This window comes from Aquarana catesbeiana, linkage group LG09, assembly GCF_042186555.1.
Source record: "Aquarana catesbeiana isolate 2022-GZ linkage group LG09, ASM4218655v1, whole genome shotgun sequence".
In the NCBI taxonomy this organism is placed as follows: domain Eukaryota; kingdom Metazoa; phylum Chordata; class Amphibia; order Anura; family Ranidae; genus Aquarana; species Aquarana catesbeiana.
The window spans coordinates 308,146,137-308,158,999 of NC_133332.1; the positions used below are offsets into that span (position 1 = coordinate 308,146,137).

General features: G+C 46.9%; 1 protein-coding gene across 3 annotated transcripts in view; it reads right to left on the bottom strand.

Annotated features, from left to right (window-relative positions):
• Positions 1-12,863, bottom strand: part of NHSL2 (NHS like 2) — a 139,184-nt gene that overhangs the window by 90,029 nt on the left and 36,292 nt on the right. The window contains exon 1 of one of the 3 annotated variants that reach the window (XM_073600591.1): positions 12,035-12,609. The exons of the other annotated variants lie outside the window; for them this stretch is intronic. Coding sequence (XP_073456692.1) covers positions 12,035-12,071 — 37 coding nt within the window. The 5' untranslated portion in view covers positions 12,072-12,609. Of the gene's footprint in view, positions 1-12,034; positions 12,610-12,863 lie in introns of those variants that run through there. 3 annotated transcript variants of the gene reach the window in all.

Here is a 12,863-nt window from a genome sequence, read left to right on the forward strand (position 1 = left end):
ACTATGTAGCGATAAAATTGACAGAATCTTTTTTAATTAAAAAAATATATTTCCTTGGAGCCTGATTGGGTGTTGATGGATTTATAGACTAGATCTTTCAGTGACTCATAGCCACGGGGTGAGATCAGTTTCCATATACCGGTATGGAGATACGTCTGTTCCATATTTCTTCTTTTAGTTTAAAATGTGAAAATACAGTTTTGCTATCGCTATGGCAACAGAGCATGTCATAGTTCTCTCTTTCCTCCTGCTCCTCCGATGATGAATTTGTAGATGAGCTAAACTGGTCCACCCACCTATTTCATTGTGTCTTCCCGTCATAGGGATAGAGCACACACGGCCTCACAAAACAAGTGTGTAGCCTATACAGTACATGTAGATATCCATTGATTATTGATTACTTAAGGCACTAATATAGTCTTGGTCCTTGTACCGTTATTTCTCTATCTCCTCTGGCATAAAGTGTCCTGTGATACACTATATGGGCAAGGGTATGTAAACCCAAAGCTAAGCCGAGGGCAGCAGCCACCAAAGGTGGCCATTTTTTTTTTTTTTTTTGCCCTTCTTTCCTGCTTAGTTACCAGGATGCTGGCAGCAATGCCACACAGCATCATCAGTCACTAGGAAGCTGGCAGCAGGGTTGCACAGCGTCATGGGTTGCTGGGAAGCTGGCAGCAGGGCCACATAGCATAATTAGTCACTTGGAAGCTGACAGCAGGGTTACACAGCATCATGGGTTCCTAGAAAGCTGGCAGCAGGGTTACACAGAGCCATCAGGTGCTAGGAGGCTGGCGGCAGGGCCACACAGCATAATCAGTCACTAGGAAGCTAACAACAGGGTTACACTGCATCATGGGTTGCTAGGGAGCTGGCAGTAGGGCTGCATTTCGTAATCGGTCTCTAGAAAGCTGACTGTGACAGCAGGTTTGCACAGCGCCATTTGTTCCTAAAAAGCTGGCAGCTGGGTTAAGCAGTGTCATCAGGTGCTAGGAGGCTGGTGGCAGGGTTGCACAGTGCCATCAGTGACTAGGAAGCTGGCAGCAGGGTTGCATAGAGTAATTGGTTGCTAGGGAGCTGGCGGCAGGGTTGTACAGTATTATGGGTTGCTAGGAGGATCACACAGTGTCATGTGCTAGGAGGCTGGTGGCAGGGCCACACAGCATAATCAGTCACTAGGAAGCTGACAGCAGGGTTGCACCGCATCATAGGTTGCTAGGGAGCTGGTAGCAGGGCCGCACAGCATAAGCGGTCTCTAGGAAGCTGACAGTAGGTTTGCACAACGCCAATGGTTTCTAAAAATCTGACAGCAGGGTTGCACAGTGTAATAGGTTGCTAGAAAGCTGGCAGCAGGGTTGCACAGTGTAATAGGTTGCTAGAAAGCTGGCAGCAGGGTTACACAGTGTCATCAGGTGCAAGGAGGCTGGTGGCAAGGCCACACAGCATAATCAGTCACAAGGAAGCTGACAGCAAGGTTGCACTGCATCATGGGTTTCTAGGGAGCTGGCAGTAGGGCTGCACTGCAAAATCGGTCTCTAAGAAGCTGTCAGCAGGTTTGGACAGCGCCATTTGTTCCTAAAAAGCTGGCAGCAGAGTTAAACAGTGTCATCGGGTGCTAGGAGGCTGGTGGCAGGGTTGCACAGTGCCATCCGTGACTAGGAAGCTGGCAGCAGGGTTGCATAGCATTATTGGTGGCTAGGGAGCTGATGGCAGGGTTGCACAGTATTATGGGTTGCTAGGAAGCTGGAAGCAGTATCACACAGTGTCATGTGCTAGGAGGCTGGTGGCAGGGCCACACAGCATAATTAGTCACTAGTAAGCTGACAGCAGGGTTGCACCGCATCATGGGTTGCTAGGGAGCTGGCAGCAGGTCTGCACAGTGTAATCGGTCTCTAGGAAGCTGACAGTAGGTTTGCACAGCGTCATTGCTTCCTAAAAAGCTGGCAGCTGGGTTGCAAAGTGTAATAGGTTGCTAGAAAGCTGGCAGTGTTTTACACAGAGTCATCAAGTGCTAGGAGGCTGGTGGCAAGGCCACACAGTATAATCAGTTACTAGGAAGCTGCACAGCAGGGTTGCACAGCATCGTGGGTTGCTAGGGAGCTGGCAGCAGGTTTGACAGTGTCATTGGTTCCTAGAAAGCTGGCAGCAGGGTTAAAAAGTGTCATCAGGTGCTGGGAGGCTGGTGGCAGGGTTGCACAGTGCCATCAGTATGAATATGTATAGGTACGGGGATAGGTGGCGCTGCCTCTCCACCTAGGGAGTGACCCCCGGTGGTAACTAACAGTGTCAGATGTAGATCTCAGTTAGATTAATGGATGGTGTGGGCTTCTAGATGATATGTACTAGGATACTAAATTCCAATGATAGAACAAGGTAACCTAGAGCTTATAGTTGTACAAGTGAAACATCCAATAGTAGTTAGTGATATCAAGATAAAATCGTGATACAAAAGGAATTTTATCCCACAGTGGTTATACCGCCTAACGGGCGTATACAATGCTTAATTAAAAAAATGAATACGCAAATAAAATCCGCTTCGAATTCGAATTAAAATGTGATATATTGGTGGACCGCACGCTAAACTATTTTTTTTCTTCCAGTTCTACTGTTTTAATACCTTTCGGAAACAGGGACTGTTGCCCTGCATTTTAATTAATAAATCCAGAATTTTTTATGGAACTTCACCATTAGTGCCCGTCTTTTTTATCTATGTGAGGATATACCGAAGATCTTAAGTGCCAGGAGGCAAACTTATATTCAGGAACTGGCATACCAATCCAAACATCATCCATCACCAGGAGGAACATTGAATTGGGATATCCTTAAAGGGTGGATCCAACAAACAGTAAGACGGCCCTGGAAAAAGACCCCCACGTTCATGCGGTTTACCCCTGCAAGGGGATTGGAAGTCTGGTGAGTGGGGAACTGAAGGGGAGCACCACCGTCACCTTGATGTGGTTTTTGCACAAGGATTTTAAAGCACAAGTCACTTTGGATGGGATTTTGAGCAACTAACACTATTAACTGAATTTGAAGGCTTTCACTATTACTTAGGACGGTGTTTTCTTAAAGACTTAACTATTGCATTTTAACATTGCATTTGTGTTGCATACTCACACCATAATATATGTAAGCTGGTTTTGCGTACATATCACATTTTAATTCGAATCAAGTGGATTTTATATGCATATTCAATTTTTATTGAGCGCTGAGCACTGTAGACACAAGTTAGGAGGTATAACCACTGTGGGATTAAATTCCCTTTGTATCACGATTTTATCTTGATATCACTAACTACTATTGGATGTTTCACTTGTACATCTATAAGCTCTAGGTTACCTTGTTCTATCATTGGAATTTTGTATCCTAGTACATATCATCCAGAAGCCCACACCATCCAGTAATCCAACTAAGACCTACATCTAACACTGTTAGTTACCACTGGGGGTCACTTCCTGGGTGGAGAGCCAGCGCCACCTATCCCCATACATATACATATTCATACTTCTGGGCTGCACCTGTGTAGCACCTAGGAGAGGGAGCAGCCTAGCATAGCCCTACCTAAGCGCGGTATCTACCGACTACAGTGCCATCAGTGACTAGGAAGCTGGCAGCAGGGTTGAATAGTGTTATTGGTTGCTAGGGAGCTGGTGGCAGGGTCTTACAGTGTCATAGGTTGCAAGGAAGCTGACAGTAGGGTTACTCAGTGTAATCGGTTGCTAGGGAGCTGGTGACAGTGTTACACAGTGTCATCAGTTGCTAGGAAGCCTGCAGCAGGGTCACACAGTGTCATAGGTTGCTAGGAAGCTGACAGCAGGTTTACGCAGTGTAATCGGTTGCTAGGGAGCTGGCGGCAGTGTTGCACAGTATTATGGGTTGCTAGGAAGCTGGCAGCAGGATCACACAGTGTCATGTGCTAGGAGGCTGGTGGCAGGGCCACACAGCATAATCAGTCACTAGGAAGCTGACAGCAGGGTTGCACCGCATCATAGGTTGCTAGGGAGATGGTAGCAGGGCTGCACAGCATAATCGGTCTCTAGGAAGCTGACAGTAGATTTGCACAGCGCCATTGGTTCCTAAAAAGCTGACAGCAGGGTTGTACAGTGTAATGGGTTGCTAGAAAGCTGACAGCAGGGTTGTACAGTGTAATGGGTTGCTAGAAAGCTGGCAGCAGGGTTAAGAAGTGTCATCAGGTGCTAGGAGGCTGGTGGCAGGGCCACACAGCATAATCAAGTCACAAGGAAGCTGACAGCAGGATTGCACAGCATCATGGGTTGGTAGGGAGCTGGCAGCAGGGCTGCACAGCGTAATCGGTCTCTAGAAATCTCACAGCAGGTTTGACAGTGTCATTGGTTCCTAGAAAGCTGGCAGCAGGGTTAAACAGTTTCATCAGGTGCTAGGAAGCTGGTGGCAGGGTTGAATAGTGTTATTGGTTGCTAGGGAGCTGGTGGCAGGGTCTTACAGTGCCATAGGTTGCAAGGAAGCTGACAGTAGGGTTACGCAGTATAATTGGTTGCTAGGAAGCTGACTAGAGTGTTACAAAGTGTCATCAGTTGCTAGGAAGCTGGCAGCAGGCTGCTATTGGTTGGGCCAAGCTCAGGGGGAGCACTGCCTGCTGAATGCAACTGGGGAGGCGGGGGTATCATTTTTGCTGTGGCATGTGTACAACCCCCTACAGTGATCTTCCAGTGCCCAGGGCAAAGATAGCAAATTGCGCCCCCCTCTTTGTATGTGCGAGCTTATGAGGAGGAGGGGGAGAGAGATCACAGCCCACACCTCCTGCCGCTGTCACCACTCCTGTCAGCTTTATAGTAGAAGGAACTTGCGGCGCCCCCATCCCTTCCATACACTCTGCACCCAGAGCAGCCGCCCCTTCTGACCACCCCTTGTCCCAGCCGATGACCTCCTATGGCCACCGTGAAAAGTTATGAGGGCAGTCAAGAGGTGGTAAATCTGCAGCCCATTTTCACTACACCCCCCCCCCCCCACACACACACACACACACATATGTAAATGAGCCCTATACGTGGAGAAAACTAAAAATAAAGGCGTTGGGAAAAAAAAATGGAATTGACTTAATACTACTACTATACCTCCCACTGACACCAATGATGGGGCACTATTCCTCCTACTGACACCAGGGATGGGGTACTTTTCCTCCCACGGACACCAATGATGGGGCACTATTCTTCCCACTTCCACCAGGGATGGGGTACTTTTCCTCCCACGGACACCAATGATGGGGCACTATTCCTCCTACCGACATCAACAATAGGGGCATAATTCTTGCCACTGACACAAACAGTGGAGGACTATTCATCCCAATGACCCAATGACACCAATGATGGGGCACTATTCCTCCCACTAATACCAATGATGGGGCACTATTCCTGCCACTAATACCAATAATGGGGCACTATTCCTCCCACTGACACCAGCAATGGGGCACTATTCCTCCCACTAAAGATTTGACATTTTCTACTCCCACTGGCCATAGTGTGCCCCCCCCCCCCTAAAGTCTGAAGAACAGTAAACTGGCCCTTTGTTTAGAAAGTTTGGAGACCCCTGATCCAGAGGAAGGACTGTGGAAAAAAAAAATCCCAAGTGCAACTTTTTTCACAAAAAAAAGTCTCACGATCTGCTCCAAATAATTACTGGTAAAGAAAATGAGTTATTCGGTCGAATAGAAGTGCACAATATTGCGCCAGGAGGATGATGACACGAGACAATTGCCCATTCCACTATGCGTCAGATAGTTTTTTGCAAAAAAATAGATATCACGCCAATCACAACCTGGCTTTACACTAGTAGAATTTCATTCAAATTTTTTGGTTTTAACCACTTTCCTACTGGGCACTTTTACCCCCTCCCTGCCCAGGCCAATTTCCAGCTTTCAGCTGTCACACTTTGAATGACAATTACGCAGTCATGCAACACTGTACACAAATGAAATTTTTATCATTTTTTGAGACAGATAGAGCAATTTTTCTCCTTCATTGATGGGCACTGATGAGGCGGCACTGATATGCGGCACTTATGGGGCTGCACTGATAAGCGGCACTGATAGGCTGCCCTGATATGGGGCACTGATGAGGCTGCACTGATATGCGGCACTGATGAGGCTGCACTGATATGCGGCACTGATGAGGCTGCACTGCTATGTGGCACTTATGGGGCTGCACTGATAAGCGGCACTTATGGGGCTGCACTGATAAGCGGCACTGATGAGGCTGCACTGATATGCGGAACTGATGGGTACTGATCTGCTGCACTGATGAGGCTGCACTGATAAGCGGCACTGATAGGCTGCACTGATATGCGGCACTGATGAGGATGCACTGATATGCGGCACTGATATGCTGCACTGATGAGGCGGCACTGGTGGGCACTGATGAAGCGGCACTGATGGGGTCTGATGAGGCGGCACTGATGAGGCTGCACTGATATGCAGCACTGATGGGCACTGATATGCTGCACTGATGAGGCGGCACTGATGGGCACTGATGAGGCGGCACTAATGGGGTCTGATGAGGATGCACTAATATGCAGCACTGATGGGCACTGATATGCTGCACTGATGGGCACTGTTAGGTGGCACTGATGGGCACTTATGATGACACTGATAGGCAGCACTGATAGGCTCTGAATAGGTTTCACTAATGAGGAGGCACTGATGAAGCAGCACTGATGGGCACTGATAGGCAGCACCGATGGGCACTTATGGTGGCACTGATAGGGGGCACTTTTGGGCACTGATAGGCATCCATGATAGGCAGCACTGATAGGCACTGAAGGGCATCACTGATGGGCACTGATTGGCAGCACTGGTGGGCACTGTTGGGACTGCACTGATCATCAGGACACTTATGATCAGTACCCTAATTATCAGTGTAGATGCCCCCTGTGTGGATTTGCTGGTTCTCCGCTGCCAGCGTGAGGGGAGGAATGAATGCCGATAACCGGCAAATCCCGTTCACACTGTTAATCAGCTGTGATTGGACACAGCTGATCACATGGTAAAGGGTCGCCCTGATTGCCTCTCTACCCCGATCTGTGATCAGCTGTGTCCAAAGGATGCGATCACGGATTACTGCTGATGCGCTCCATAGGGAAAGTGTGAGCACGGGGAGGACGTCATATCAAAGCGTGACCTCGCCGTCATTCGGCTATAACGCGGTCGTAAAGGGGTTAGAATGTTTATTCAATTTTCTAACCATAATCGGCGTTCAAATTCGGCCGCTGTGGCGATGGAAAATTTTTTCTCGAAGGAACAAAATTTGCCAAAATGTGGTTCTCGTTTGGGAAAGTCCATTCACTCCCAAATCAAATATTAAAAGCAAAGGGGGATTTTTTAAAGTACTTTCAAATGACATACATCAGATCATCGAATGTACTGAGAATTTTGGTAGGAATGTTTCTTCAAAAATGTAAAAGTACAGCCAAGGAGGTGCAACCGTATGTGTAATTTGCGTGTTTCCTTTGCGTCGCGCTTAGGGGCAGCCCCAATATCCCTACACCGTTTTCCAACTCTGTGCCAAATCACGTGGTACTGCAGTAGAATGTGTATTGGCGCGCGTGAACGTACGTGCGTTTGCAAGATGCGTAGGTGCCGCGCGGCTGCCAAAGGGCAGTGCATTTCTGTCTGTTGCAGGAAAGCACGCGATTTTGCGCAATTTCCCGCAACGCGCTACTGACAGTAAGTCCTATATTTCATTCAAGACATATTCGTCATGGAAGAATATATACCATAAAAACACTGACAAATGCCGGAACTGTTCCGGAATGTTCTCTCCCCGGATGTTCGCTTGATTTGACATTTCCCAATGAGGTTTTTGAGACAGTTAAAATTCCAGTTGTCAGCTCCTCTTACAAGGTCAGTAAAAATACTATCCTCCATGAAATCCCAATGAATGTTCAGAGCGGGGATACGCTGCGCATGAAAGGTATACTTTGTTACATTGATTCCAATATGACAGATACGGGGTGACTGGAGTTAACCAAACACAGCTGAGCTGTGGGAGGGGCTCAGCAGGCCCAACCCACTACAGAAAACTACAGCAAAGACAAGATTGGTCGCACTGCACAAGGAGAGAGAACTGAGCTGTGGGAGAGACTCAGCAGGCTCCACCCACTACAGAAATCTACAGCAGGGGCGGAGACAAGACCAGTCACCCTGCACAAGGAGAGCGAGCTGAGCTGTGGGAGGGGCTCAGCAAGCCCAACCCACTACAGAAAACTACAGCAAAGACAAGATTGGTCACACTTCACAAGGAGAGAGAGCTGAGCTGTGGGAGAGACTCAGCAGGCTCCACCCACTACAGAAATCTACAGCAGGGGCGGAGACAAGACCAGTCACCCTGCACAAGGAGAGAGAGATGAGCTGTGGGAGGGGCTCAGCAGGCTCCACCCACTACAGAAATCTACAGCAGGGGCGGAGACAAGACCAGTCACCCTGCACAAGGAGAGAGAGATGAGCTGTGGGAGGGGCTCAGCAGGCTCCACCCACTACAGAAATCTACAGCAGGGGCGGAGACAAGACCAGTCACCCTGCACAAGGAGAGAGAGATGAGCTGTGGGAGGGGCTCAGCAGGCCCAACCCAGTACAGAAAACTACAGGAGGGGCGGAGACAAGACCAGTCACTCTGCACAAGGAGAGAGAGCTGAGCTGTGAGAGGGGCTCAGCAGGTTCCACCCATTAGAGAAAACTATAGCAGGGGCGGAGACAAGACCAGTCACCCTGCACAAGGAGAGAGAGCTCAGCTGTGGGAGGGACTCAGCAGGCTCCACCCACTACAGAAATCTACAGCAGGGGCGGAGACAAGACCAGTCACCCTGCACAAGGAGAGAGAGATGAGCTGTGGGAGGGGCTCAGCAGGCCCAACCCAGTACAGAAAACTACAGGAGGGGCGGAGACAAGACCAGTCACTCTGCACAAGGAGAGAGAGCTGAGCTGTGAGAGGGGCTCAGCAGGTTCCACCCATTAGAGAAAACTATAGCAGGGGCGGAGACAAGACCAGTCACCCTGCACAAGGAGAGAGAGCTCAGCTGTGGGAGGGACTCAGCAGGCTCCACCCACTACAGAAATCTACAGCACGGGTGGAGACAAGACCAGTCACTCTGCACAAGAAGAGAGAGCTGAGCTGTGAGAGGGGCTCAGCAGGCTCCACCCACTACAGAAATCTACAGCGGGGGCGGAGACAAGACCAGTCACCCTGCACAAGGAGAGATAGATGAGCTGTGGGAGGGGCTCAGCAGGCCCAACCCAGTACAGAAAACTACAGGAGGGGCGGAGACAAGACCAGTCACCCTGCACAAGGAGAGAGAGCTGAGCTGTGAGAGGGGCTCAGCAGGTTCCACCCATTAGAGAAAACTATAGCAGGGGCGGAGACAAGACCAGTCACCCTGCACAAGGAGAGAGAGCTCAGCTGTGGGAGGGACTCAGCAGGCTCCACCCACTACAGAAATCTACAGCACGGGTGGAGACAAGACCAGTCACTCTGCACAAGAAGAGAGAGCTGAGCTGTGGGAGGGGCTCAGCAGGCTCCACCCACTACAGAAAAACGACAGATGGGGCGGAGACAAGACCAGTCACCCTGCACAAGGAGAGAGAGTTGAGCTGTGGGAGGGGCTCAGCAGGCTCCACCCACTACTGAAAACTACAGGAGGGGCGGAGACAAGACTAGTCACCCTGCAAAAGGAGAGAGAGCTGAGCTGTGGGAGGGGCTCAGCAGGCTCCACCCACTACAGAAAACGACAGGAGGGGCGGAGACAAGACCAGTCACCCTGTACAAGGAGAGAGCTGAGCTGTGGGAGGGGCTCAGCAGGCTCCACCCACTACAGAAATCTACAGCAGGTGGCGGAGACAAGACCAGTCACCCTGCACAAGGAGAGCGAGCTGAGCTGTGGGAGGGGCTCAGCAGGCCCAATCCACTACAGGAGGGGCGGAGACAAGACCAGTCACCCTGCACAAGGAGAGAGAGAGCAGCAGTGAGCGGTCTTTATTACAGGAAATGAAATGGCCGGCAAACCAAAACTGTGTCTCCATTGGGATCAGTCGAGAAAGATAAAAGTGCAGGATGGATAATACTGCCCAGGAGGAATTTTCACACTGGATTACTGCACAGATCTTAAAAAAAAAAAATACGTAACACACACTTAGCGGTTTCCTGTAAAGCTGCACGCATGTTCGAGCGTTATTTATTCATACAGAATAGAGCAGAGAGCAGGAAAATACCTCACTATGGCCACTAGATGGAGCTGGTGAGCGAAGGGGGTGTTTATTGCAGGGCAGGAGAGAGAGCAGCAGTGAGCAGTCTTTATTACAGAATGTTGATTGCAAATGTACTTACAAGAAGGACACTGATAGGAGGAGAGGGTGAGTAGAAGTGCATGCAGTGTTTTGACAGGGAACAGGCCAATATGGGGGCTGCTCTAGCAGCCAAAGGAGTTTTATGTCTGTCCATCCAGTCCTGAGATTTATACAACTCTGCTAGGCCGATGACACCACTTTCTACAATATCAGATTGTAGAAGGAATACAGTGGTCTCCTTTCTTCCAGCCTGCTGAATGGACAGTGAAAGAGCAGTAGCAGACTGTTGAGATTACCCTCTGCTCTCTCTCTCCATTATCTATCTAATTTTTTATCTACATCAATTTTTCTATCATCTACCTTTCTTTCTATCGAAGGAAAGATTGATACAAATAAAAAATGATAAAACAAAAGATAGATAGATAGATATTGATAGATAGATAGATAGATAGATAGATAGATAGATAGATAGATAGATAGATAGATAGATAGATATAGATAGATAGATAGATAGATAGATAGATAGATAGATAGATAGATAGATAGATAGATAGATAGATAGATAGAAAGATAGATAGATAGATAGATAGATAGATAGATAGATAGATAGATAGATAGATAGATAGATAGATATTGATAAATAGAGATAGATAGATAGATAGATAGATAGATAGATAGATAGATAGATAGATAGATAGATAGATAGATAGATAGATAGATAGATATTGATAAATAGATAGATAGATATTGATAGATAGATAGATAGATAGATAGATAGATAGATAGATAGATAGATAGATAGATAGATAGATAGATAGATAGATAGATAGATAGATAGATAGATTTTGATAAATAGATAGATAGATAGATAGATAGATAGATAGATAGATAGATAGATAGATAGATAGATAGATATTGATAAATAGATAGATAGATATTGATAGATAGATAGATAGATAGATAGATAGATAGATAGATAGATAGATAGATAGATAGATAGATAGATAGATAGATAGATAGATAGATAGATAGATAGATAGATAGCTGGATAGATAGATAGATAATTATTTACATCTATCTATCTATCTATCTATCTATCTATCTATCTATCTATCTATCTATCTATCTATCTATCTATCTATCTATCTACCTTGTTTCCCCGAAAATAAGACCTAGCGTGATTGTCGGTGATGGCTGCAATATAAGCCCTACCCCCCAAATAAGCCCTAGTTAAAGTCCTTGCAGATCTTATTTTCAGGGTGGCGCTTATTTTTGGGGAAATAGGGTATCTATCTCAATCAATCTTTCTGTCGTCTACCTTTCTTTCTATCTGTATCAATTTCTGTATAAGGAAAATTAACTGACAGAAAGATTGATACAGATAAAAAATGACAGAACGAAAGAGAGAGAAAATGATTGATAGATAGATAATCATTTATATCTATATATCATATTTTATCTGTATCTCTTTCTTTTTCTCTCTCATTCTTTCTATCAATTAACTTTCTTTATTGAAAAATTCATATAGATAGATAGATAGATAGATAGATAGATAGATAGATAGATAGATAGATAGATAGATAGATAGATAGATAGATAGATAGATAGATAGATAGATAGATAGATAGATAGAATGATGTATTTTTAGATGGATAGATATAATACATGGAAATACAATATAACACGCGGTATACATATAATAGAACGATTCTTTCCCCTCCGTCTTACCTTTGCCCCGTGAGAGACTTATCATCATTCTCTCCATCCCGGGAGACCCCTATAACGTCCGATCCGCGCTCTCCTAGAAATTCCGCCGTCCTCACACAACTCCTTCTTCTTTTTTTTTTTACCTTCCAAACTTTCAATCACAAATTCCCAAAAAACTGAGGATTGTACCGGGAGGGACAGCTGTCTATGCTGGCGTCCCCCCCCTTCCGGATGGAGCACCCGGCGCTATAGATGGATGGATGTAGATAGATAGATAGATAGATAGATAGATAGATAGATAGATAGATAGATGACGGGCAAGGAACGGTGGATCTATGGATGTGGGTCCTCCGGTTATCCTTCCATGATGTTACTTTGTATCCATCCTCCTCCAATGAGCGATCGGTCTCCTGTAGTCGCAGGCCGCGGATGGAGCGCAGACATGAGCTGCATTCAGATGGGGAGAGGAAGGGAGGCTCGTGCTCTGTGGATGCGTCTCCTGATCGCTGGTCCTCTGAGCGGCTGGAGGGATATCTCAGTGGCTGGGAGAAAACATGGGGGGAGGAGAGGAAGGCAGCAGGAACTCTGCTATTTTATTAAACGTCTCTCCCTAACTATTGTTTCCCCCTCCCTATGTTTCCTTCCTTCACATAACGTAGTGCTTTCCTCCTCACACAGCCCACTCTCCAATATGCTCTGATCTCTCATCTCATACATTATCCGGATATAGAATACAGCTCAGGCTATCATATAGAAGGATGGACGCGCATGAGCCGGATGCATTGCAATTCATTAAAAAAAAAATAAATTTAAATACATTCCGTAATAGCCACAAAAGATATAAATCCAC